The 27,698-nt window shown below is 45.4% G+C and overlaps 1 protein-coding gene across 2 annotated transcripts in view; it reads left to right on the forward strand.

The window, feature by feature from the left end:
- The window catches only part of LOC124600066 (extensin), a 356,254-nt gene that overhangs the window by 218,483 nt on the left and 110,073 nt on the right, over positions 1-27,698 (forward strand). For both annotated transcript variants that reach the window (XM_047136131.1, XM_047136130.1), the window contains exon 2: positions 5,975-6,062. In XM_047136131.1, coding sequence (XP_046992087.1) covers positions 5,975-6,062 — 88 coding nt within the window. The remainder of the gene's footprint in view (positions 1-5,974; positions 6,063-27,698) is intronic.

A 27,698-nucleotide genomic window follows, 5' to 3' on the forward strand; every position in this document is an offset into this window, starting at 1 on the left:
CATCTTTAGTTCAGTTCTGCAGTGTTTCTGTTGGCACAGATACATGAATGGCAAATGCCTACCTAAGCCGAATGAAGATTTATTTATTGAGTGCTGAGCCACTCATAGTTCTGTTTGATCTCTACGAATGTTTTGGTTTTGTATTGCTTGTAACTGTGCCATTTTCTGTTTCTATCGTCTAAATGGAGCATTTTTCTTGACGAATGCAGCTCCCTTAAGGTTTCTTCTGGTCCTCTTGCTGAGTTGATGGTTCTGTATCTCATGAATAATGTATTGTTTAAGGTTGAATAACAAGTACACTGTTTTCGTTGTAGTGATTTTTTTTCAAACTAGTTTTCGGCTTATTAGGTCATTTACAGGAAACAACTGACTAGTGTCTGAAAGAGACGCTAGTTATAATGTAACCAAACATTACAGGCAAACATATAATCACTTGCATATAGTGCTGTGCATCAAACTTGCTTCGTAACGTTGAAATTACACTGTACACAATGGACAATGTGAAATACAATAAAAAATTAAATTACACTATCGCAAGTTAAATGGTTATAATGCTAAATGTAGCACATCCAACTAAGATCCGGTACAGCGCAGCATCTTGTGCAAGAAAGAGTGTGTATTTATTATGGACATTGGCAAGAAAAAGAAAATGCGAAATAGATTGTTATCATCCTATATAGCCTTGTCTACAGGATGAAACAGAACTGACCCGACAAACTTTCGGAGGTGGTAGTACCGACTGAAACAAGAAAAAAAGTCTGGTTAACGTGGACTCTAAAGTGCACGACCTAGGGGCTAAGAGCACTTGTTCACCTTCGCTACTGTGAAAACCATGTCTCCTACTGAACAAGTGCTCGCAGCTTTTAAGACATGAATTTTAGAGCGCATGTTTAGTGGGCATTTCTTTCTTGTTTTGGTCCCTACTATCACCTCCCAAAACAGCGAAAGCAAAGAGCTTGCACTAGAAGAGATGTGTTTCACATTATCGAAAATGAATTTTATAATCAAAATATCCACGGGTGTACTGCCGGTCTTCAGTGTCCAACGGGCACAATATTTCGGCGATCATACATGTCGCCATCATCAGGTGAACTGACGGACTGAGCTCCTGTGAACGTGCCGGCACGGAGATCCGTACGCTACGGCCGCCGCGACCGAACCCAGTTCCCTCTGAGCATCCATAGCGTACGGATCTCCGTGCCGGCACGTTCACAGGAGCTCAGTCCGTCAGTTCACCTGATGATGGCGACATGTATGATCGCCGAAATATTGTGCCCGTTGGACACTGTAGACCGGCAGTACACCCGTGGATATTTTGATTACCAAATACGCCGGCAGAAACTCAAGAATCACATCATGAATTTTAGAGCGCAAGTTGGCTCGACATTTTTTTGTTTCTTTTTGCGGTCCATGCTGGCACATGTGAAAGTTTGTCGGTGGGACTTGTGGTTGAGCTTCTAGAGCGCAGTAAGCCCCTGCGGCCAGGTGGGCAGCCTTGCAGGTTGCGCGGCGTGACCTGTAGGCGCGGGAAGAGCAACCGGTCTGCTGAATGGAGTTGCAGAGTGCAGGCAGAGGCCGGCTCACCTTGGAGGGTAGCCACTAGCCAGCCACGGCACCATACAGTACCGCACACTGCAGCTCCGCTGCAACCGCGTGCAATTCCCTGTGCCCGCGGCTAAAATCGCCTCTACTCACAGAGAGGCTGCTCATAACTCCAACACCAAGGACGAAAGCCATTGTCATCTACATGCTGGTCTCCGATGAGCGCCGTTCCCTGTTGCCGTCACACGGTCGGTTTCCGACTGCAAGGGAAGGGGGATGGGGGCAAGAGGAGGACGAACTTTTCGTTCGTCCTAAAATGATGGACCATTCTTGTTCAGTTACATTTTCACGTGCAGTATCCCGTTTAAACATTTCATTCGTGGTCACACATTTATGAAGCATCGGTGGTGGTCTGATCCGAGCGGGAGGATTTCAAGGACAGTAGTGTCCTCATCACTGGCTGTGTTTTCCAAAACTCACTGCAGAATAACTTGTAAAGTTCCTGCCAGAATCAGCACCTTACATATTCGCTGTAAGTGGCAGATGGAACTGCCGAATGAGGATGCCAACAATCTGCTCCTGGTTCTGACTGGCTGAAAGGCTTAAATGTTAAATAATTTCTTGGAGCGGAGGCGACATCACAGGCGGCCGCAGCAGAGGCGCCGCCCACGGCGTTTCTGGGAACTACTCGTGTCAATAGTGCCTTCCTCCATACAGTACCGCAGATTGCAGTCTTCCTGGATGATGTATTAAAGGAAGAATTCTCGGGTATCTCGTCAGATGTAAGTGGCACGATATTTCGACGCTTGCTTTTGGCGAGATACACGTTAGACCCTTCACTACTACTACCACATTTTTTTTTTTTTACCCTCAACAATGTGGTTGTCCTGAGCCTTCTTGCAGATACTATCTACACAGCTAGTGATTTTCTCTTTTTGTAAATTGATCCCTCATTGTTGTTAACGTCAACGCATTTTCCTCGAAAATGTGTGTTGTAAGTGACCATGAATCGAGCGGTCAAACGATGCATTGTGCATGAAAATGTAACTGCACAAATTCATTTTTGTGACGCTCTGAAAGTCTGTTCTTGCGCCAGTGATTTCCGTTCGTTTACTCCATAGAAAAAATTGTGGAGGTCGTTCACGGACTCTTCTGGTTTATCCAATGTATTTCTCTGAAAATACCCTCACAGCAGTAAAAAAAAGAGGCCTGTATTATGCAACCATCAAAGTAACACAGAGTAATTCAGCAACATTGCCGGAAAAACAAATCTGAGAAGATATAGTTGATAACAGGTATCTGAATAAAGATCGAAAAGATCAAAGTATATAAAGAGCCGTTCCAGAAACAAAGCGAAAATTACCGACACAATGAATTTACCCAACCGTCCAAACTAAAACATCTTAGAGGAAAGCGCTGGGATATTGTTAATGGATGAAATGTTCATTACCAGTCATGGAGTAGAGTTCCTGATCCTGGGTTGAACTCTACGCACGTTTGCAGTTGCTCGTTGTCTGAACTGTCTACAGCTCTTGTGTTTGAACTAATGACTATGCATGTATCTTTTGCTTGATTCTCACAACCTACATAGACACGTTCTTTAATTCCTAGCTCTCCTAAAACAACTACAGACTCATAAAATACTCATGAGATTGATGACGTTTGAAAGCCCGAACAAATGTCCAATACTTAAGTGCATAATTAAGTACAAGTACGTAAATGAAAGTGATTTAAAGATAATTAGACTTGGATATCATTGTCAAAATATACAAATACAATATACTGATTTATCCTTATTTACACCACAAATATTGCCATATCTTGCAAAGAGGTCTTCCCGTTAACGTTGTCTCATACTCAAGGGGTTCGCTTCAGTATTCAACAAAATACGCAGACTAATAACATCCAGGGTTTGGCAAACATTGGGATTAAAATTATACACAAAGTTGCGGATCCTGCGCACAGTCCTTTGAAATAACGAAGTAAGGAATGGAGATAAATATTTAGTTTTTCATTTACACAAAAACCTTTCTACTTTATAACAAAACTTGGACTGTTAGCAAATGTTCAAAGTGACGAGCGCCAATTTCAACGCAGGCAGTGAAATATAATCAACACTGCCACCAAAGAAACAAAAAGAAATGAGGTACCCAGAAGACATGGTGGGGTGTCAATGTAACTTTTTACGTGCGCACGCCATCGGTCTATATAGATGATTATAGTTGTAACTTTTTGTGACAGGTAGGACGGTCATCAGAATACGTTAGCGTTGTTCGTGTCTGTGTTGTTACCAGGGCTCAGGGCGTATAAGGAGCGTGAACAGCGTCAGATGTCGAGTGATCGCTGTGAAATACACGGGGATGCCGTATACTCGTGTGAGACAGTGTTATCAGCACGTGAAAGAGTTTGACAGACGTCTCAATGTGGGCCCCCATTTGACCGGCTGGTCGAATCGCGTATTATACAGATGAGACATTCGGATGTGAAAGTGTCCCGATGTCGTACTACACGAGAACGTGAAGGTAGGCACACATGTTGCCGGTCAACAACGGTGGTGGGGGGAGGGGAGGGGGGGGGGGGGGTTTCAAAGGGGTCGAAGCACTATGGGACTTAACATCTGAGGTCATCAGTCCCCTAGAACTAAGAACTACTTAAACCTAATTAACCTAAGGACATCACACACATCCATGCCCGAGGCAGGATTCGAACCTGCGACCGTAGCAGCAGCGCGGTTCCAGACTGAAGCGCCCAGAACCGCACGGCCACGGTCAACAACGACTACCACAGGCAAGGAACGCTGTATTGGGCACCGAGCACATTGTACAGCCTTCACATTTGCGACTATCACCCGAGAACAAATAATGTACTTTTCGCAACACACTGCGTCATCCCACATCACTGGTCAGAGACTAGCAACGGCTGGACAAGGGAATTACCATACCGTGCGTAGGCTGCCATTAACACCACAACAAAAACGGCTGCGTTTGGAATGGTGCCGTGGCTGGTTCTGCACTACCCCGGATGGTCACTGTCGATGAGTATGGCGGCAACCTGAGGAGAGGCCCCATTCGTTGAATGTTTTGGAGAGATTCAGTGGTCTTACTGCTGGCGTGTCGGGAGCCACCCCGTATGACTTTAGGTTACGGGTGTTGGTGATTGAGGGTATTCTGGCGGCAGAACGGTACGTTCTTCTGCATTCTCATATATTACCTTTCACGTGACCGTATCGTGGTGGCATTTTTCAAGAGAACGAGGCTCGTTCACGCATTGCACTTGTCTCTATGAACTGTCCGTGTGACGTTGAGGTACTCCCACGGCCAGCAAGATCCCTAAATCTGTTCAAATGGTTCAAATGGCTCTGAGCACTATGGGACTTAACATCTGAGGCCATGAGTCCCCTAGAACTTAGAACCACTTAAACCTAACTAACCTAAGGACATCACACACATCCATGCTCCAGGCAGGATTCGTACCTGCGACCGTAGCGGTCGCGCGGTTCCGGACTGAAACCCCAAATCTGTCACTCATAGAACATGCGTGGGACAAGTTCCATTTGCGAGGAACAGGAAACGGTAGGACTAGTAGTGGTAGAAGGTACTCGTCACCATGGACCGTATGGCGGTTTGCGGTGTATGTATGTAGATATAGATGTAGGGCAGATAAACTGACTCGAAAATCTGGGGGTCTTCATCCTGGCAAGAGCAAAACATGACTTTTGATGATGTGCATTTTAATGATCACGGTGGAAGTCTGCGGCGGCAAATCCGGCAGTTGCGGGAGACAAGAACAAAGGCAATGACGTAGCAGAAGAAGGAGAGAGCCATTTCCATTTGTGAATATAAACGAGGCAAAGATGTCATTGGAAATGCTTCGTAATTAACATCATTAGGACAGAAGTAGACGGCGACGGTCACAATAGAAAATTCGCTTGACCAGGTACGCTGGAGGTGACAGAAGCAGAAAAAGGACACTGATATCTTTAAATGGTAAACCTGAAGTGTCTTTTGTGTTTTAGAAAATTTCTATATGCCGTACGTTTAAAAAGTTAATCAATTTGAATTTTTCTTTCTGCTTCGTTCTGTAAATAAATGAGAATAGGGCCTAGTATTGAAATTAAACTAAAGTCACATTTTTAACTTCACTTTTGTTGGGGATATCCTTATTTCGATAGGATTCTTAATTCCATCACGATCGGTCAAACTTTCGTTAGATCGAATTATCAGTTATTCGAACTTTTTCTTCGATCACTCGAATTTCGAACTATCGACAGTCAAATGTATTTCTGCAAGAAGTCGGAGGTGTCTGGGAGGAGTTTTCGTGCACGGGTGCTCCAGAACCTCAGACGCGAAGCTTAAGCTGTTGCTAGCTTTGTAAGCTCTCTGCCTGCTTTGTGTGCAGCGGTGTGTGTGATGGTTGCTGCTTTGCCCTACAGATGGCGGCGGTGCGGCAGACGCAGACGGTGGTGCAGACGCAGAGCGGCGGCCAGCTGCTGCACCCGCACCCCCTCGACAACAGCCTCGGTGAGTAGACCCACCACATGCTCACACATCTCTCTACGGCTAGCAATGAGTGATGTTGGAAGAACGTCATGATTTCGATTTCATCGTCAACGTTTAAGCACTGATAGCTGATAATAATCAACACAAAATCATACACTACTGGCCATTAAAATTGCTACACCACGAAGATGACGTGCTACACACGCGAAATTTAACCGACAGGAAGAAGATGCTCTGATATGCAAATGATTAGCTTTTCAGAGCATTCACACAAGGTTGGCGCCCCTGGCGACGCCTACAACGTGCTGACATGAGGAACGTTTCAAACAGATTTCTCATACACAAACGACAGTTGACCGGCGTTGCCTGGTGAAACATTGTTGTACGCCTCGTGTAAGGAGGGGAAATGGGTACCATCACGTTTCCGACTTTGATAAAGGTCGGATTATAGCCTATCGCGATTGCGGTTTATCGTATAGCGACATTACTGCTCGCGTTGGTCGACTGTTAGCAGAATATGGAATCGGTGGGTTCAGGAGGGTAGTATGCAACGCCGTGCTGGATCCCAACGGCCTCGTATCACTAGCAGTCGAGATGACAGGCATCTTATCCGCATGGCTGTAGCGGATTGTGTAGCCACGTCTCGATCCCTGAGTCAACAGATGGGGACGTTTGCAAGACAACAACCATCTGCACGAACAGTTGGACGACGTTTGCAGCAGCGTGGACTATCAGCTCGGATACCATGGCTGCGGTTACCCTTGACGTTGCATCAAAGACAGAAGCGCCTGCGATGGTGTACTCAACGACGAACCTGGCTGCACGAATGACAAAACGTCATTTTTTCGGATGAATCCAGGTTCTGTTTACAGCATCATGATTGTGGCATCCGTGTTTGGCGACATCGCGGTGAACGCACATTGGAAGCGTGTATTCGTCATCGCCATACTGGCGTATCACTCGGCGTGGTGGTATGGGGTGCCATTGGTTACACGTCTCGGTCACCTCTTGTTCGCATTGACGGCACTTTGAACAGTGGACGTTACATTTCAGATGAGTTGCGACCAGTGGCTCTAACCTTCATTCGATTCCTGCGAAACGCTACATTTCGGCAGGATAATGCACGACCGCATGCTGCAGGTCCTGTACGGGCCTTTCTGGATACAGAAAATGTTCGACTGCTGCCCTGGCGAGCACATTCTCCAGATCTCTTACCAATTGAAAACGTCTGGTCAATGGTGGGCGAGCAACTGGCCCGTCACAATACGCCAGTCACTACTCTTGATGAACTGTGGTATCATGTTGAAGCTGCATGGGCAGCTGTACCTGTACACGCCATCCAAGCTCTGTTTGACTCAATGCCCAGTCTTATCAAGGCCGTTATTACAGCCAGAGGTGGTTGCTCTGGGTACTGATTTCTCAGAATCTACAGGATCTATGCACTCAAATTGCGTGAAAATGTAATCACATGTCGTTCTAGTATAATATATTTGTCAAAGAATTCCCGTTTATCATCTGCATTTCTTCTTGGTGTAGCAATTTTAATGGCCAGTAGTGTAGATGTATCTAACATCAATGTTACCCCATGATGATTGTACAGAATGGTTTAAAAATGAGCATAAAAATATGTCTCATATAGTATTAATTTATTAATAAATAAAGTAGGAGAGGGAGTTGTTGCAAGTCGCAACAAACCAGAGGGGTGATGACCCAAAAAAGGGATAATTAACGTTACATATCCCACAACTTTTTTGTTTAGAGACAGTAATGATTTTTTTTAATTACCTGTTGGAAGTTCATATAGCGATTCACGTAAAAAGTGATTCTTACTACTCACTCCACTTGAACGTATCACGGAATTCCCCTCCACTTCTTGGAGTACGCTTCCAAACAACGTAAGGGTTAAAAAATAAAATAACCTCTGACGTAGCTCGTAGGCGAATGTGATGTCCCTACAGTGCTGTATCAATTCATAATCATCCTTAATGTTAAAACTGACCGCGTGAAAACTGTTTGAAATTGTTTGTTATTTGTAATAATTATCTTTCAAAGCAAGCAAATTGGTGGTAAGTTCTTGTGGGACCAAACTGTTGAGGTCATCGGTCCCTAGGCTTACACACTACTTAATCTTACTTAAACTAACTTACGCTAAGGACAATACACACCCATGCCCAAGGGAGGACTCGAACCTCCGACGTGGGCAGCCGCGCGAACCGTGGCAAGGCGCCTATGGCCGTGCGGCTACCCCGCGTGGCAGTACCTCCAAACTAACATACGAAAAGAATAAAACTGAAGGGTCAGCGGAAGAAAGGGGAAACACACGAGAGCACATTATAAGCTCGTTAAATTCAAATACAAGAATACAAACGCAGCCGGCCGCGGTGGCTGAGCGGTTCTAGGCGCTTCAGTCCGCAAAAGAGCTACTGCTGCGGTCGCAGGTTCGAATCTTGCCTCGGGCATGGATATGTGTGATGTCCTTAGGTTAGTTAGGTTTAAGTAGTTCCTAGTCTAGGGGACTGATGACCTCAGATGTTAAGTCCCATGGTGCTTAGAGCCATTTTAATACGAACGCAATAAGACAAAACAATTTACATAGTACAAATTTCTGGCGGTACAAATAGAACTACTTGTTGCAATTTTGCCAAATAAAAACATGGTCGGAGACAGTGGCTGTTGTATGAAATAAATTTCTTGCCGGTAGGAACCAGCCACAAATTCGTTTTCGGTTATTTTTCTCAAAAAGCACCGTTACCGGTTTCGAATGTACACAATTCATCACCAGACGGCTTTCACGGTTTTTTCAAAACAAAAGATACATTGGTTTACTGGTGACTTGCCGTGATATATCCATGTGGAGCATCTGGTCTCGCGAGTTTCTTCCAATGAATTATATTCGCAAAGATGGTTCAAATGGCTCTAAGCACGATGCGACTTAACATCGGAGGTCATCTGTCCCCTAGACTTAGAACTACTTAAACCTAACTAACCTAAGGACATCACACACATCCATGCCCGATGCAGGATTCGAACCTGCGATCGTAGCAGCAGCGCGGTTCCCGACTGAAGCGCCTAGAACCGCTCAGCCACAGCGGCCGGCTTCGCAAAGATGTTTTCATCAGCACATTCGTCATTTTGCATTATACAACACTTTCGTTTGGCCACGAAACGAATTCCCAATGTGCACCACATGCTTTCATTCACAACATATAAAAAAATAGTGTTTTGCGAATAAAAAAAGTGGTCACATTGGAAAATCGTTTTTTGACCAAACGAAAGTATTGTATAATGCAAACTGACGAATGTGATGATGAAGATACAAACATCTTTGCGAATATATTTCGTTGGAAGAAAACCCCAAAAATAGATGCACCACATGGACATTCCACGGCAAGTCAGCAGTAAACCAGTGCATCATATGTTTTGACAAGAGCTTGAAATCCGTCTTGTGATGAATTGTGTAAATTCGAAACGGGTAATGGATCTTTTTGAATAAAATAATCAGAAACCAATTTTTAGCTGGTTGCTGTACACCATCAACAATTTAGAAGTACTTGTTTACCGGTATGCGACGCATTCGAAGACACTACATTTAACGTGACTAGACTCAACGTTGCGATATTGAGGTTTAGCACTTTTTTTTCGCTGACTCCTTCAATTATTCGACAACTGACAGAATACAAAGAAGAAACTTAATTCTGGATATGTGGGTTTCCTTTATGTAAGTACCTATATTTACTGGATCAAATGTTATCTTACTTATCATAAATGGAGGATGTATTTATGTAAGTCGAAATATCATTTTAGCAATGAAGAAAAAAAAAAAGAAAGAAAAACAAGACTCAAACGACAGAGACACAGACCACTAAAGCATGAACAGAATGAACCGTGAAAGGTTGTCATCTCTGAGGTTTAAGCGGTGTGGTTGATTAATGGTGTGCATGGCCACGTTTGACAACTAGCAAAAGTGCTTTATTGGTGTCGTTGTGAGACATATTCCCAAAAAGATTCATTTAAGTCACGAAAAACTTATTTACAGTTGTAACAAGTAGCCTGTGTGCCATTATCGAGTATCGGTGTTGTATCTTTTACATCGATTTACTATGTTTCAAAGAATTCGTTATCGATACTGAAGGATCGATTTTTAAACCCAGCGTTTATTTCAGACGCGTGTCCTTCTGTCTTCTTAATAAAAAATGGCCCCTTCGACATTGCCTAGATTTTGAATGTTTTCTGTTACTGTGAGACATATTGACCAATGGATTTACTTGCATCATGTAGCATACCGAGCACTAGCTTTCGAGACTAGGAGGTGCGTCGGAATTGGGTCGAATCTGGGCATTCTGTTCATCTGGAACACTGGCCAGCGTGGGTTTCGTTGTTACGCAGTTTCATCCCAACCCGTCTGTGTTAATTCTAACTGATTGTCCGCCTCTTCACAAAATAAAAATCTAATCCACTAACACACAAACACAGAACAGAGCTCGCAGCCTTTGTTAACAGTCATGAGGGTGGCAATGTTGCGTATCGCGGTGAAAAGGAACAGACAATTGTTTTTTTTAATTTATTCTGTCGTACAGTTCACACACTTCTACTTGGCCTTTCTGATCGGCCGACTTCGTATCACTCCAGAATGCTATGCTCCTTGTCAACCATAGGTACGTAACAGCACTGTGTGTCGCAGCAGTAAGTGCCCTAGTGAATCTAGTGTTGATTCGCGTGCACTGTTGTTCGTAGTGATTATTAATATTATTTCCAAAACGAGCGAGAAGCCTGTGCCTGGTCTTACTAGTGATTCGCCGTCAAAGTATGTTTCACTTCTGCGACATATTAACCCATGACATGTTCGTTTCTTTTTTCGGAAAGTAAGGTCCGATCGGCCGCGAAATGGAAATTACTGTGAAAATTAAAAATGTTTTATTTGCGACTGTTAGCTAAACCTTCCAGCTTCTTCTCTATACAGTCGCCGCTGCGATTTAGACGTCTGTCGTAGCGTTGTACCAACTTTCCAATACCCTCGTCTTAGAACGGTACCCCTGCGCTTTTCGCCAATTCTCTACGCTGGCCCATAGCTCGCTGCCTTGCCGAAATGTTTTCGTAGCCAGCTGTTCATCTGAGCCAGAGATGAAACTCAGGGGGAGCCAATTACGGGGTGTATTGTGGGTGATCAACCACCTCCCACTGAAAATTTTGCAGGGGCATCTTCGTTGCCCCTGCAGAACTCGCCGGAGTGAATACATGCGCGGAAAAACGGGCTAAGCCTCAAATGTAAAAACTTAGAGATAAGTGTTGCGTTCTGTTGCTGAGTACGGAAACTATCAAAATTGAGATTGGTCTCACCCCTAAGTGATTATATCACTTAAATATATAAATATCACTTAGTGGTGAGACCAGTGTCAATTTTGATAGTTTCCGTACCCTTCAACAGATCGCAACACTTATCTCTAAGTTTTTACATTTGTCTTCAATTGTTACGAAGAAGGAACCTTATGACAGTTATGTATGTGGGCTGCAGGACAACAGGCGAAATCTCTCACCTGGCCACCATACTTCGCGGAAGACAGTATTTTGTAGGCATCTTTACGTGCTCACTGTGCGCTTAGAACTGAGAAGACGCCATAGACAGGCGTACTAGAGACACTGTCCAACACACCTGTGCAAAGTTTCATCGGATTTTAACTATGGTTTACATTTCGCGCCCGATCGGATCTTACTTCCCGAACAGCCTACGAATAATCTGGCTGTCCTAACAGAACTTCTCCCAACAGTCAATGCACTGCGAGCCGACCACCGTTACTTTGAAAGATACTGTTGCGCAGTCATAGGCTCCTTGCCACGGTTCGTGCGGCTGCCCCTGTCGGAGGTTCGAGTCCTCCCTCGGGCATGGGTGTGTGTGCTGTCCTTAGCGTAAGTTAGTTTAAGTTAGATTAACTAGTGTGTAACCCTATAGACCGATGACCTCAGCAGTTTGGTCCCATAGCAACTTACCACCACAGCTCCTATCACACTCCGCTCAGGGGCAAGTTAAAGTGCGCGATCTGTAATTGGATATATTTTTCAATGAGACATGGTTGCTTGAATAAGTCGTAACATACACAGACGATAATAATAAACTACTAGCAAGCATTTACTTCAATAAATCTTAATAAGGGGAAGTAAATGGAGAGGTGTATTCAAGGCAGACAAAAGGTTCAGCACAGAATGTCATGCCTTATGGTCGTCAGTATGATACTTCCGAGAAATAGAAAATAATAGGAAAGAACTACATCGCTATCAGATTTCAACTCCATCAGCTCAAAAATGCACCGTTCTCCTTTTGGGAACATACTTGACTTGGGCGGGCTATAAACTATTCGGCTTCTATACAGAAGGTGCACCAAGTCCTCCCCATAAGTTAAAATAGTGTTGTGGCATAAGAAAAGGTCCAGAGACGCCAACAAATTCGAGATACACGATCAGCAGAGACTATTTGATGAAAATGCAATGGAAATGGAGTGACGTCAGGAAGAAGGAAACAACTAACCATTTATGTTACATTTATGAAAGCGAAATATTAGGCCTGCGAAAAACACCTCGGTCGTAGACGTAGACGTTGCAGAGAATAAACGATTTATCTGTATTTCTGGAAATCTGTCCGTGTAATAAATTTAAGCCCTGACATAATAGGTCTTTATTTTTTCTTCTATTAAATTTCCGCGTTTACTATACAGGTATTATTGATAGTTAATTTCATATGACGTATACTGTATAATAATAATCTGCTAATCAGAGCAGCGGAGGGGACGTGCATCGAGAAACTTTTTCGTAATAACGGTAGGTCAGAAATGCGTCGTTGTGGAGCTAAGGGCATAGAACGCCCGCCAATCAGCGACGAGTACGCGGAAGTATACGCATTTAAACTAACTTGCGCCAGCGAATACCTCTTATGCTAAAGAGTGTGGTTTTAATTAATTTAGTTGAAGATCATGGTTCTAGATGAACAGTGAAAACTGGGCAAACTGTAAAATCCTTTCTGTGACTGGTTATGTTAGATGTGAATTTTCTGTGATGTCTATTGGTAAAGCTCGACTATTACATTAACTGCGCTAAGTGTACCCTAATGCCATTAATTTGTTAAGACAGAATCGCGCTGCTAGGCATACCCAAATAGGTACCCTTAGTGGACGAGCTTCTGCGTGCTGGATGTACAGGTAGCTTCCAAACGGCGTGTTTCCGATTTGCGATTATTCGGAAAATTTTGATCGATTCTACGTTCACTTCCCTACCCTGACCTTTCATCAGGTTGTTTTTCTCTATCCTGAACTTAAATAAAATTATTCTTTCTTCAATCACTACACTTTTTTTCTACTGGAGATGACCCTTTACGTAGCCAAATATCGAGGATGTTTGCTCGACCACTTCTCTTTCTCTCTTTCACTATTTATGGTCACTTTGGATCTCTAGTGGCGTAAAACATCCGCAGTAGCGCTCAACGATTTCAAAATTCGTGTCTTTACTTACATACATTATCTGCATATTGCTTTTCAGAAATCGGTCTATCGGTAATCTGAAGTGTGTTAGCCGACGTTTTCCATCACGGTACACCTAATGTAATGAATAGTGAAGGTGTAAGCGTAATATAAAACCACTCCAAAAATAGATGTTTCGTCACAAAGTTTAGAATAACAAAAACATGCATTGCTGCGCGCAGCTAGGATGGTTAGCACGAGCAGCTTCCTAGGAGGACCTTTTCGTTTTTTATTTTTCTATCACTTTCCATTCCGTACCCCCATAGGTACGGTGAGCTGCTCGAAAATGATGCACTGAAGAGTCATGAAGTTTTCAGCCAAATACGAGGGTCATACATATATAAATACGCAGGTCTTCTTAATAGCCAATTCATTTACCGTATCTTTGATATTTTTACAGTAAGTTGGTACTTTCTTGAAGATAAAATGTAATTTTTCCCCATAATCTCCGCGCAACTTCCTTACGCCACCGTTAAAATAAGTCCTGCAGGGTAGAAGCCACGACTAGCACTGTTTAGCAGCCTCCACAAGGGACATATAATCTTCAATTCCCGTTCCGAAGATGTGGTAATTAAATGGTGCAAGGTCAGGAAGGTTGGGTGGATGTTTCAATCTTGTCCACCCAAGTCTTGCGACTCGGTGGTGATTTCTCGGCATCCATCTGACCCAAATCTTTCTCATCTTTAACTCTCTCAATATTCTGCACACACTTGCTTGTCCTACTACCGATCGAATTGACAGTTCGTTCACTGTTTATGCGTTTCTTACCAGAAATCAGACTGTGGATCCGCTACAGACTGTCAGGAGTCTGTGCAGGGCCCGGTCTGCCGCTGCGCCAGAAGTCCAGAGTATTGGCGTGCCAGCTTTCGCCAGATAATCTGCTTGCCCAACGGGTAACTGCCCTGCGATCAACAGCATCATCCCTCTACACCTTCGTCAGTCTCTTATGAATGTCTGTCACTGTCTCATTCTCGGAACCGAACACTGATTTAGACGAACCTCTACCTCAGAAGCCGGCCGCGGTGGTCTAGCGGTTCTAGGCGCTCAGTCCGGAACCGCGAGACTGCTACGGTCGCAGGTTCGAATCCTGCCTTGGGCATGGATGTGTGTGATGTCCTTAGGTTAGTTAGGTTTAAGTAGTTCTAAGTTCTAGGGGACTGATGACCACAGATGTTAAGTCCCATAGTGCTCAGAGCCATTTGAACCATTTTTCAATCTAGCTCAGAAGCCGTCCTGTCAAAGTTCTACGACAGCGCGACTTGCGCAGACAGCTTGAATTACAAATGAATACAAGTTGGAAAATGTTTCTACGACCTCGGAAGGAATAGATAAAAGTTAGATTTTTTTAAAAAATTCGGTGTATTGCTACTGGAGTGACTCTCGTAACAGGCGAGCCGGTCGTGGGGCAATGGGTCCCAGCCGGGAATATTTGGGAGGGGATTTCCAGTTCCACCATTTGCCTTACAACGAAAGGAAACCTCCCGAAAACCTTGGTCAGAACCGGGGGATGCGGAACATTTTTAATGTGATTGCGGAATGATGTGTCCTAGACAAAATTATGAAGTCTAGTGTATGTGGAAGCTTGCTCGCTGAGTAATGTCGATGACCTGACGTGAGCTGCGACCGGCGCCAACATTAATAATACAGCTTGGTGTCTCACATCAAAGATGTCAGTCAGTTCTTCGGAAGGACCGTTCAAACTTCCGCGGTCCACAAAACTACCTCGTTGAAATACTTGCACTTTCACGTTTTGTCCGTGTCGATGCCTTCCTGATCGTTTACAAACCCGATAGGATGTTATAAACAACAGTCCACTCTTTCAGCAAGTCAGCGACCGTTGTTGAGTACTCAGCATTTCGTAGTAAGCGCCTAATACGCAGTTCCTACGCCGTTCACAGCGAGAAACTTTGAACCAATCCTTTAGTGCCCTCTGCCAGCACCACATGCCAAAATAGTGTTTCTACGCGTTTCTTTTTCATTGGTTGCCTGTCGATATCGTATGGGTTCAGATATTCTTTTAGCGCCAGGTACCGTGGCACAAGCATTATTTTGCACATTTTCTCCGTGGTAAATGATTTTCAAGAGCTGTAATATCCAAGCAGATACGTGACAAAATCTGGCGGTCGTGGGCGAATGATGCGGCGTCGTGCTGCATGCAGAAAATGTGACTGCGTCATTTCTCACACATCGCGGTGTGCCTGAAGAGACGCAGCTTTCCTGCGTAGCCAGCGAGTGGGTGAGGTCGACCCTGCGGTTAGTGTGGCGGCGCGTGGCGCGAGCCGAGGGCAGGAAGTCTGAATCACGCGGCGAGCACACGTCCCTTGGCCTACTCCCCGGTTATTTCTCGCTGTCTCGTCACTCGATACAATCACCCTCCCCACTCCTAGGCGCCGCTAACGTGACGAGACACCGTGACAGCGTCATTTATGTGAGCGTGTGTAAAAGAGATAAATCTGCCCTCAGATCTCGACACTACTCTACTTCGATGGCACGATCCCGTCGAAAACTGTTTGTCTTTCCTTGCTCCGATCTCTGAACTGACTTACCTGCCGTCTACACTTGAGCCAAAATATTAACATCACCTGTTCAATAGCGTATTGGTCCGTCTTCGAAACGCAGTAAAACAATTATTCTGCGTGGTATGGATTCGGCAAGTCCAAGATTAGCGGAGGTATATGACAGCAGATGTCAACGCACAGTCCACGCAATTCCCGCAATTTACGGGCTGGTGGTTTGTGGGCACGAAGCTCGCTCCCGTCAGCGTCCCAGATGTTTTTCACCGCATTCAGATCAGGCGAGTTTGCTGGCCAATACGTCAACGTAAGCTCACTATAATGCACTATTCTGGGCACTTATCTTGCCGAAAGCTGCCACGCCGTTGGAGAAGACATCGAGCGTGAAGGAATGCAGGCGGTCCACACGTAGTCTACAGCTGTCATGGTGCCTCAGATTACTACCACAGGTCCCAAGGAAATCCAAATGAAGTCCCCTATCATGTAATACTGGCCCTGTTGGCCCGCGTCTATGAGGCGATATGTTTAGAGCAGCCATTCGTCTAGATGGCGACCTACACTGCTACGACCGTCGACCTGGTGATTCATCCGACTAGGCGACACGTTTTTACTGATCCACTGTCCAGCTCCGTTGATCCCGTGCTCACTGCAATCGTAACTGACGATGTTGTTGGTCAACACGGGAACACACAGCGGCAGCTTGCCGCGAAGCCCCTCGTTCAGCAACGTTCGCCGACAGCGTCCTCCGAAACACTTGTGCCTACACCAGCATTGAACCCCGTCGTCAGATCTGCCACTTATCGCCGCCTATTCTGCTGCACATAGTGGGTGTGTAAGAGGGACAGACATTTTAACGTGGTCTCCGAAGTCATTACCAGAGGCGAAAGAAGCGACAAGCGACAGAAAAAGGATCATAAGGCGTACTGAGGGCTGTGAGCGCTGAGCCTTTGAATGCGTACTCCGACACGCGCTTCTGACAACCTGCCGTCACTCAGGCTCGAAACAGTTCTGTCCATACCGCCGTCCGTGCTTTTGTCGTCCCGTTTTATTCATCTATTTACATCTACTTAATGTTCAAATGTGTGTAAATTCCTAAGGGACCAAACTGCTTAGATCATCGGTCCCTACACTTACACTACTGGCCATTAAAATTGCTACATCAAGAAGAAATGCAGATGATAAACGGGTATTCATTGAGCAAATATATTATATTAGGACGACATGTGATTACATTTTCACGCAATTTGGGTGCATAGATCCTGAGAAATCAGTACCAAGAACAACCACCTCTGGCCGTAATAACTGCCTTGATACGCCCGGGCATTGAGTCAAACAGAGCTTGGATGGCGTGTACAGGTACAGCTGCCCATGCAGCTTCAACACGATACCACAGTTCATCAAGAGTAGTGACTGGCGTATTGTGACCAGCCAGTTGCTCGGCCACCATTGACCAGACTTTTCAATTGGTGAGAGATCTGGAGAGTGTGCTCGCCAGGGCAGCAGTCGAACATTTTCTGTATCCAGAAAGGCCCGTACAGGACCTGCAACATGCGGTCGTGCATTATCCTGCTGTAATGTAGGGTTTCGCAGGGTTCGAATGAACGGTAGAGCCACGGGTCGTAACACATCTGAAATGTAACGTCCACCGTTCAAAGTGCCGTCAATGCGAACAAGAGGTGACCGAGACGTGTAACCAGTGGCAGCCCATACCATCACGCCATGTGATACGCCAGTATGGCGATGACGAATACACGCTTCGAATGTCCGTTCACCGCGATGTCCCCAAACACGGATGCGACAATCATGATGCTGTAAACAGAACCTGGATTCATCCGAAAAAATGAGATTTTGCCATTCGTGCACCCAGGTTCGTCGTTGAGTACACCATCGCAGGCGCTCCTGTCTGTGATGCAGCGTCAAGGGTAACCGCAGCCATGGTCTTCGAGCTGATAGTCACTGCTGCTGCAAACATCGTCGAACTGTTCGTGCAGATGGTTGTTGTCTTGCAAACGTCCCCATTTGTTGACTTAGGGATCGAGACGTGGCTGCACGATCCGTTAGAGCCATGCGGATAAGATGCCTGTCATCTCGACCGCTAGTGATACGAGGCCGTTGGGATCCAGCACCGCGTTCCGTGTTACCCTCCTGAACCCACCGATTCCATATTCTGCTAACAGCCATTGGATCTCGACCAACGCGAGCAACAATGTCGCGATACGATAAACCTCAATCGCGATAGGCTACAATCCGACCTCTATCAAAGTCGGAAACGTGATGGTACGCATTTCTCCTCCTTACACGAGGCATCACAACAACGTTTCACCAGGCAACGCCGGTCAACTGCTGTTTGTGTATGAGAAATCGATTGGAAACTTTCCTCATGTAAGCTCGTTGTAGGTATCGCCACCGGCGTCAACCTTGTGTGAATGTTCTGAAAAGCCAATCATTCGCATGTCACAACATCTTCTTCCTCCCGGTTAAATTTCGCGTCTGTAGCACGTCATCTTCGTGGTGTAGCAATTTTAATGGCGAGTAGTGCAGAAATTGTTCAAATGTGTGTGAATTCCTAAGGGACTAAACTGCTTAGGTCATCGGTCCCTAAACTTACACACTGCTTAAACTAACCTATGCTAAAACCAACACCCCCCCCTCCCCCACACACACACACACATGCCCGAGGGAGGACTCGAACCGCCGGCGGGAGGGGCCCGGAGTCCGTGTCATGACGCCTCAAACCGCACGGCGACACCGCTTACCTCTACAGAATGATTGTCGGTAAGCTTCTGTATTGGCTCTAATTTTCCGAATTTTCTCCTCCTGGTCAATGCGCGAGATGTGTGTGGGGGAAAGTAATATGTTGTCTGACTCCTCCTGAAAACTGCAGTCCCGAAATTTCAACAGCAAATCTCCCCGTAATGCACAACGCCTCTCTTGTAACGTCTGCCAGTGGAGTTTGTTTAGCATCTCCGTAACGCTCTCTCGCTAGCTAAATGATCCCGTGACGAAAGGCGCCGCTCTTCGTTGGATCTTCGCTATCTCCTCTATCACTCCTGCCTGACAGGGATCCCAGACAGATGAACAACACTCAAGAATCGGGCGAACAAGCGCCTTATAAGCCACTTCTTGTGCGGATGAGTTACATTTCCTTAACATCCTTCCGATGAATCTGAGTCTGGTGTCTGCTTTTCCCATTGTTTTATATGGTCATTCCACTTAAGGTCACTCTGGATAGTTACGCCAAGATATTTTACGGCAGACGCTGTCTCCAGCTATTTGTCATCAATAGTGTAGCTGTACAGTAGTGGATTTCTTTTCCTATGAATGTTCAACATGTTCATTTATTTACGTTCAGGGTCAACTGCCAGAGTCTGCACCTTCCGTCAGTTCTCTGCAGGTCGTTCTGCAGATTCTTACTATCTTCTGCTCTGGAAAATCTGCAAGTCGAAAGAAAAATTGTTGCCGGCTTTTATAAGCAAACTGATACAGAAAACTGACGAGAAGAGAAACAGGCTATCTTCTCTAGGCATTTACAATGATTCTGAGAATGCCTCCAAACAAGTATAGTGATGTATGTATAACGTTCCATCCTGCTGTTACTACTTCTTTTCTCATGTAACGAACTGCCAGTGCGATCCCTGCCCGCTCCTGGTAGCTAAGTGATCAGCGCAACAGAATGTCAATCCTAAGGGCCCGGGTTCGATTCCCGGCTGCGTCGGAGATTTTCTGCGCTCAGGGACTGGGTGTTGAGTTGCCCTAATCAATATCATTTCCTCCCCATCGAAGCGCAAGTCGCCGAAGTGGCGTCAAATCGAAAGACTTGCACCCGGCGAAGGGCGTACCCGACGGGAGGCCATAGTCACACGACATTTATTTTAGTGCGATACCTTGTATGTAAGTTACAGAGCTGGAAACAAATGAGAGGCCTATTAATCGTTAACATTCAGCTGGTAAAATGAGAAGTTGAGAGCCCAATATCGAATAGTCAGTTCGACAGTCGACGTACCTGTTTGTGAAAAACGACACAGGTAAAAGGAAAAAGCTGTTGAAACAAACTCGATATAAATGGCTGGGCGTTTTGGAGTACTATGTTGGATGACAGGATTAGGAGGGAAGGATATCATATGCTATTTGCTGGGAATATTTGACATACATTTTTATTGGCCGTCATTGGCGAATGAGGTGGCAGTTGTCATCGTGACGTAATTCTGCTCACGTGTCATACGAAAGTGCCTTCAGCGTTTCCTGCTGCCTGCGGTGTGGTGACTGTTTACGACGCAAGCGCCGTCGCACCGCCGGCCTGCAAGAGGCAATCAAGGCTGCGAGTCTGTAGCCCTCCTCACTGTTTATTTTGTAGTTCATTAAGGTAGTTTTCCGGTTACCGTTCTCTGTGACATCCCTGGAATAGTGGGCGTTACCATTGGTGGTTCGCCTCATCAGAAGTATCGAACAGATGGTGAACGTTTCTGATAAAGTGGGATTACGAACGTGCTTCGTGTGGAAAAATGTTTTTATTTATTTCTAGGGGTCTACACTAGTAGTAGAAAATAGCGACACCACTCCTGATTCCCGAAGACTGACTATCTGCGAGACTATTGTTTGTCTGCCTTTCGCCTCCGTGTGTGACTGATTCATCTCTCCGCGGCTGTGCCGATGACTCTCCCACCAATCCGTCGGCCGCCACTGTCATAAGCCATAGCGTGGGCGCAACGGCAGCTGTTAAAAGAATACATCGCGACCCCTACTCATCGACTTGCTCTGTCTCAATCTGTCAGAGCGAAGAAAGAGTAGGCACAGTGGGAACCTGTGCATATGCTACCTGTCGAAAAACTTCGCACGGCAACATGGGCGTATCTTATTGTAACGGAAAATGACGCAGCACCTGGGGGAAGCAGTTCTGAGTCGTGGCCGGCTCGTGTTGATGTCGTTTCTTATTCGGCATTTTCTCACAATCGAGTGGCGTCTTATTGCTCCTTGAGTTACTACCATAACGAGTTGCTGACGTGCCTCCGTCAGTGGCAGCAGCAGCGCTTATCGATTGTAGTACTGCTGTACCATCTTTGGTGTGACCGCTATATTTCCGCGTGGTGGTGTGTGTGAGGCAGTCGGTCGGTTGCGACAGAGCAGCGAGGAAGTCTCCGCGGCACGAGGTCAGACCTGGGCTGTTGGCAATGTGCACGCGTGGTCGGAGTTGTGAGGCGCTAGCTGCGGGAGCTGCAAAGTTCGTCGCCCACTAACCAACCTGGATACTGGAGTTGAGTAATCAGTTAACCTCTTACGAAACCTCAACTGCTGTGAAATCTCTTCATTCACTGCCGGTTGTTGCTTCCTGGGCCGTTCCGGCTAGCAGCAACATATGTGTACAGGAGTCTGCAAAATTTTGCAGCCGTATTCCTGTACGGTGTTTAACTTTTGAAATGATAATTTATTAGTGAAGTGCACCAAAGCTATCTTCTGCCTTGTGGCTGTTAACATTCTGGTTACCTGCCCTGGTCGTCAACGTAGTTTTCCGGCAGTGTGTTTTTCCTCGCCGTGTGTGTGTGAAATCTTATGGGCTTAACTGCTAAGGTCATCAGTCCCTAAGCTTACACACTACTTAACCTAAATTATCCTAAGGACAAACACACACACCCATGCCCGAGGGAGGACTCGAACCTCCGCCGGGACCAGCCGCACAGTCCATGACTGCAGCGCCTGAGACCGCTCGGCTAATCCCGCGCAGCCCTAACCTAATAACTTGTAATGTCGCGGCAGACTCCGAACGAAGCGCCAAACTAGTCCTTCACTGGCAGGAATTTAACCTGTGCTATTAGATTCCAACACTCCGGAAATATATATGACACCACGTATACAATCAAGGCAAGGACGGCGGATGATCTCTTCAGAGCGGATGCGCACCAGGCACGAACTCTTACGGGAATCGGCGAAATGCCGCGAGTAATGAGGGTAATGGGCAAGGGGCGCTATATCAGTAGTGTGTGGTTAGGCTGAGAAATTGGGTCTGACGGAAGGCGTGCTATAAGGATTGGAACATGGGAATTATCTGCCCGTTACATAAAAAAAGGCGACAAGTCAGAATGTAGTAATTATCGTGGAATCACTCTCTTGGACATAACATATAAGATATTTAGTAAAATGTTTAGCCCCCAGACTTGAAGGGATGATAGAAGGGATATTGGGGGACTATCAGGCTGGATTTAGGAGGAACAGATCCACGAGGGATCAGATATTTTTATTAAGACAAGTGCTACAGAAGTTTTATGAGTATGACAAGCGATTACATCAGTTGTATATTGATTTAAAGCAAGCGTACGACAGCATAGGAAGAAAATTATACGGATCATGAAAGAATTTAGAATCCCACTAAAACTGGTCAATTTAACGGAAATGGCAATGAAAGCAACAGTGTGTACCAGCCGCACAGTCCATGACTGCAGTTCCTCGCCGTGTTGATGCTGTCCGGCACGGCGTGTAGTTCGACAGCCTTGGTGTTGTTCTTTTTTTTGAGTGGTTATAGTGCCGTGACTGTATTTAGACACCAATTGTCAAGACGTAGTGCTGCTGGTATCTTCGTCGTCGCTGGTATTTTCGGTAGTCGTGCCGTTGGTCAGGTGGAAGGGAATTGATTAGGTTGTTGGTTGGTTCTTCAGCCGTCCCTAGGTCGTGTTGCCCTCCCATTATTTAGTATTACGCTTGGCTGCCTGTCTCTCCTAAACTGTTGTTAGAGTTTCCTCCCAAGGCCGATCCTTGGAACACTTCTGAGCACCACTGTTCTGTTGTTTTGGATTGTGATTTTCTTTTAGTCTCGAGTGCTGTGCGAGCCCTTCAGCCGTGCATTAATCTAGTTTGTTTTAATGTTCAGTATCTCGCTTTCAGCCGAACCTTATGTGAAATATTTAAGATAAGGCCTTCAGCCGTATTAAATTAAATTTTTTAAAAAAGCATTTGAAAATTTGAAAATTTCAAAATTTTCCTCTCTATCTTAATTTCGTTATCCAGGCCTTAAGTTAAAAAATGGATCTGAGCACTATGGGACTTACATCTGAGGTCATCAGTCCCCTAGAACTTAGAACAACTTAAACCTATCTAACCTAAGGACATCACACACATCCATGCCCGAGGCAGGATTCGAACCTGCGACCGTAGCAGCCGCGCGCTTCCGGACTGAAGCGCCTAGAACCGCTCGGCCAGCGCGGCCGGCCCAGGCCTTAAGTCTTGAGTGGTTCTATGCTCAGCATATGGCCTTCAGCCGCACTTTATGTGAAATATTTTAAGATAAGGCCTTCAGCTGTCTTAAATTAAAATTTCAAAGGTCATTTGTTTAAAAACTTTTAAAATTTTCTTACAGAAATTCTTGTTATCCAAGCCTTAAGCCCTCAGTTCTTCTATTTTGTAACTAAGGCCTTCAGCCGTGTGTATTTCGTAAGGCAATTTTAATAACTTGTGCTTTGGGCTTCAGCCATATTGTTTTTGAATTATTTTAAGAGCATGTGTGATTAAGTGTTTTAGCAAAATAAAGTTTGGTTCAAATGGCTCTGAGCACTATGGGACTTAACTTCTGAGGTCATCAGTCCCCTAGAACTTAGAACTACTTAAACCTAACTAACCTAAGGACATCACACACATCCATGCCCGAGCAGGATTCGAGCCTGCGACCGTAGCGATCGCGCGGTTCCGGACTGAAGCGCCTAGAACCGGTCGGCCACACCAGCCGGCTATAATGTTTGTATGTTTGTGCAACTAACAGCAACTGATTTGGGCCCCTTTCCTCAACCTGATCCACTCTGTCCTGCGAAACCAGATTTCAAGTTCACCAGTTGGGAGAGAGTGTGTTACGTGCACTGAAGGGTCGTTAGCCGTTTGCTGAGCAGTACGGGCTTGGCTGCTGCAGCGCCGGGGCAGCGGGCACGTGCAGGCCGATGCTGGCGCCTGGCAGAGGCCCTCGCGCAGAAATAAAGCCGCCGTCATCGCCAGCTCACTCCCCGTGCACCTGCCGCCGGTCTCACTTCCCGCCTCAACACTGTTGCCAATATCTCACTTACATAATACTCGAGAAAGGACATCGAAATGAAAGTATTCCGCTGAGCGCAGCTGAACGTCAAAGGAGTTTCGTAATACAAAACCGTTAACGCTTTCGTGGCTACTCTCGGGTTCTTCGGCCGACGTTTGTTTGATGATTTGTCTAACGTTTCGCCAGTTCGAGTGGCTGGCACTGTCAAAGCTCCACTCTCTATTGCTGGTGGTGCACAACCGAGACAGAAGCCAACAGGCATTTCGTGAAGTTTCATAATGCCTAACGTTTGTGCGAAGATCTCAATAGCGATAACCTTGCTACAGACGTATATGTCATGGTGTCTTCGGCTAAACTTTAATATTACCGCGGACGGAAGAAAAGCTGACAACGGTAAGTAATGGTTGTGGTAGCGCCTCTTCCGGATAATCTACGAATTAGTCGACTATGATATATGATGTATATGGAATTTGCTGGGGCATTATTTCCAAAAAATGGCAATAACTTTAATTTGAGATGAGACTTTATTGCATGGTGTAAGCCGTACTTTTTTTCGTCACATGTAACTACATGCAGAGCAACACAACGGGGCCCGCCCGCTTGGCCGTGCGGTCTAACGCACGGCTTTCCGGAAGGGATCGAGCGCCCGGTCCCCGGCACGAATCCGCCCGGCGGATTTGAGACGGGGTCCGGTGAACCGGCCAGTCTGTGGATGGTTTTTAGGCGGTTTTCCATCTGCCTCGCCGAATGCGGGCTGGTTCCCCTTATTCCGCCTCAGTTACACTATGTCGGCGATTGCTGCGCGAACAAGTTCTCCACGTTCGCGTACACCACCATTACTCTAACACGCAAACATAGGGGTTACACTCGTCTGGTGTGAGACGTTCCTGTGGGGCGGCGGAAGGGTGAAGTGGACTGCGGTAGTCGCCGTGGGGTTGTGGACCACTGCGGCTGCGGCGGGGACGGAGCCTCTCCGTCGTTTCTAGGCCCCCGGTTAACATACAATACAAGACACAACGGGATTACAGACGTTGCAGTGAGTGGGCATTGCTTTAAGTGAATGCGGAAGGTTGAAAATTTGTGCGGGATTGGAATTCGGACCTGGGTCTCCCGGTTATTAGACATTTGCGCTGATCACTGCGCCATCCCAACACAATGGTCAGCGCAACTACACCGGCTGCCTTAGCGCGCGTTCCTTCTTCTTCTTCTTGGTTGGCTCTACAGCCCTTGAAGAACCTTGGCCTCCTGCATCACCTACCTCCATTCTTCTCTGTCTATCGCCTTCCTCCTCCAGTTTCTTATTCCCATCGCCTTTAGATCTTCTTCCATATCGTCCAGCCACCTTTTTTTGGGTCTCCCTCTTCTCCTTCTCCCGTCAGGTTTTCCCATAAAAGTTTCTTGACACTCCGAGTTTCTGGCATTCTCTGTACATGTCCTGCCTATCTTATTCTTCCCCGCTTAATTTTAACAACAATATCCATCTGTCCGAAAAGTGTTTGTAGTTTTACATTTGTTCTCTCTCTCCAGTCATCTTCCTCTCTCATTGCTCCAAAAATCCTTCTCATTATCTTTCTTTCCCATCTCAATAACCAGTTCTCCTCCTTTAATGTCATTACCGAGCCTTCTGATCCATATATTAATCTAGGTCTTAATATGGTCGTGTATATTTTGATTATTTGTATTCCTACTAACATTCCAGGAATTAAATACGTTCTGCAAGGCAAAATAACAACGATTTCCACTCGCTATCCTTTCCTGAATTTCTACTGGTACTTTATTGTCCTCCGTTATTACAGAACCTAAATGTTTAAATGTTTTCACTCTTTCATATTCTTTCCCATTCATTACTACTGAATTCTTTTGTCCGTTTATATTGGGCTTCACCATCACAATATTGTTTTGTTTATGTTTACTTCTAAACCTACTTCTCTTGCTGCTTCCTCTAACGTATCGTAGTTCCCCTTTAGCGCCCTTAAATTCCTTGCCATTAATGCTACGTCATCCGCATGTGCTGCCACTTGACTTGCCGATTAAGTATTGTTCCTCCTGGGTTTATCGGCATTCGCCGCATCACCTTTTCTAAAACTAAATTAAATAACATTGTAGAGATCACATCTCCCTGTCGTAGCCTCCTCTGTACTTGGAATTCACCAGACAGTTCTTGCTCTATTCTTACTTTACACACTGTTGCTTTCATTGTCATTTCCGTTAAATTGACCAGTTTTAGTGGGATTCTAAATTCTTTCATGATCTGTGTAAGTTTCTTCCTAAGTAGGCTGTCGTACGCTTGCTTAAAATCAATGTACAACTGATTTAGTTGCTTGTCATACTCATAAAACTTCTCTAGCACTTGTCTTAATAAAAATATCTGATCCCTCGTGGATCTGTTCCTCCTAAATCCAGCCTGATAGTCCCCCAATATCCCTTCTATCATCCCTTCAAGTCTGGGGGCTAAAAATTTTACTAAATATATTATATGTTACGTCCAAGAGAGTGATTCCACGATAATTACTACATTCTGACTTGTCGCCTTTTTTATGTAACGGGCAGATAATTCCTATGTTCCAATCCTTATAGCACGCCTTCCGTCAGACCCAAATTCTCAGCCTACCCACACACTACTGATATAGCGCCCCTTGCCCACTATCCACATTACTCGCGGCATTTCGCCGATTCCGGTAAGAGTTGGAGCCTGGTAGCCATCCTCGCCTAAGTGATCATGCGCCGTCCTTGCCTTGACTGTATACGTGGTGTCATATATATTTCCGGAGTGTTGGACCCTATAGCACAGGTTAAATTCTTCCCAGTTAATTTCTAGTTTGGCGCTTCTTTCGGAGTTTGCCGCGGCTTTAGAAGTTATTAGGTTGGGATTTAAGGACCACAGCTTAAATTTATTTCCGCATTACGCTCTATATCACGTCGTACATATTTATTTTTCGTTGTGCTACCGGTTAACTTCCTACTGGTAACGTCACAATGACAGTTGTCGAACACAATTCTGTCTTTGCTTACGACATGTACTGTAATCGGTCAGCACCTTTCGTTGCCAGTTTTTATCGCATATTTCCATTAAAATATCATTTTCAGCATACGCTACGGCAATTTTTATGTTTTCTAATATTAGATATACCTCTTGTTTACATTACACTATCATACATGTGTCTGTAATACAGACCCATGTATTCTAATCGATTTCTGACCTCTGCCAAGGTCTTTCTAGCATACTTTTTGAATTCGTTGAATGCGGTCCTTTGTTTTTGGCTTCCACCAGTTTTCTCCGAAGCACTATGCTGTTGTTGGTTACTATACGCGACATTCTTCGTGCCCAGTTGAGTCGTTCAGCAATTACACATTTCCAGCTGATTTGCCATTTGTGTTTGTATGCGCTCTCAGTGCACATTTGCAAATCAGCAGTTTCTTCACATGATGTCCTTTTGACCGCTTAAATGCGATAACCCCTTGTTGCAGTACTGTCGACCTATCTTGCGCAGATAAGAGGGCTATATCGAAAGTGAAACAGAAATGGTCGTTACTTCCTCATTAACTGGTTTAAAAAAAATGGTTCAAATGGCTCTGAGCACTATGGGACTTAACATCCATGGTCATCAGTGCCCTAGAACTTAGAACTACT

Source organism: Schistocerca americana, chromosome 1 (assembly GCF_021461395.2).
Source record: "Schistocerca americana isolate TAMUIC-IGC-003095 chromosome 1, iqSchAmer2.1, whole genome shotgun sequence".
Lineage (NCBI taxonomy): Eukaryota > Metazoa > Arthropoda > Insecta > Orthoptera > Acrididae > Schistocerca > Schistocerca americana.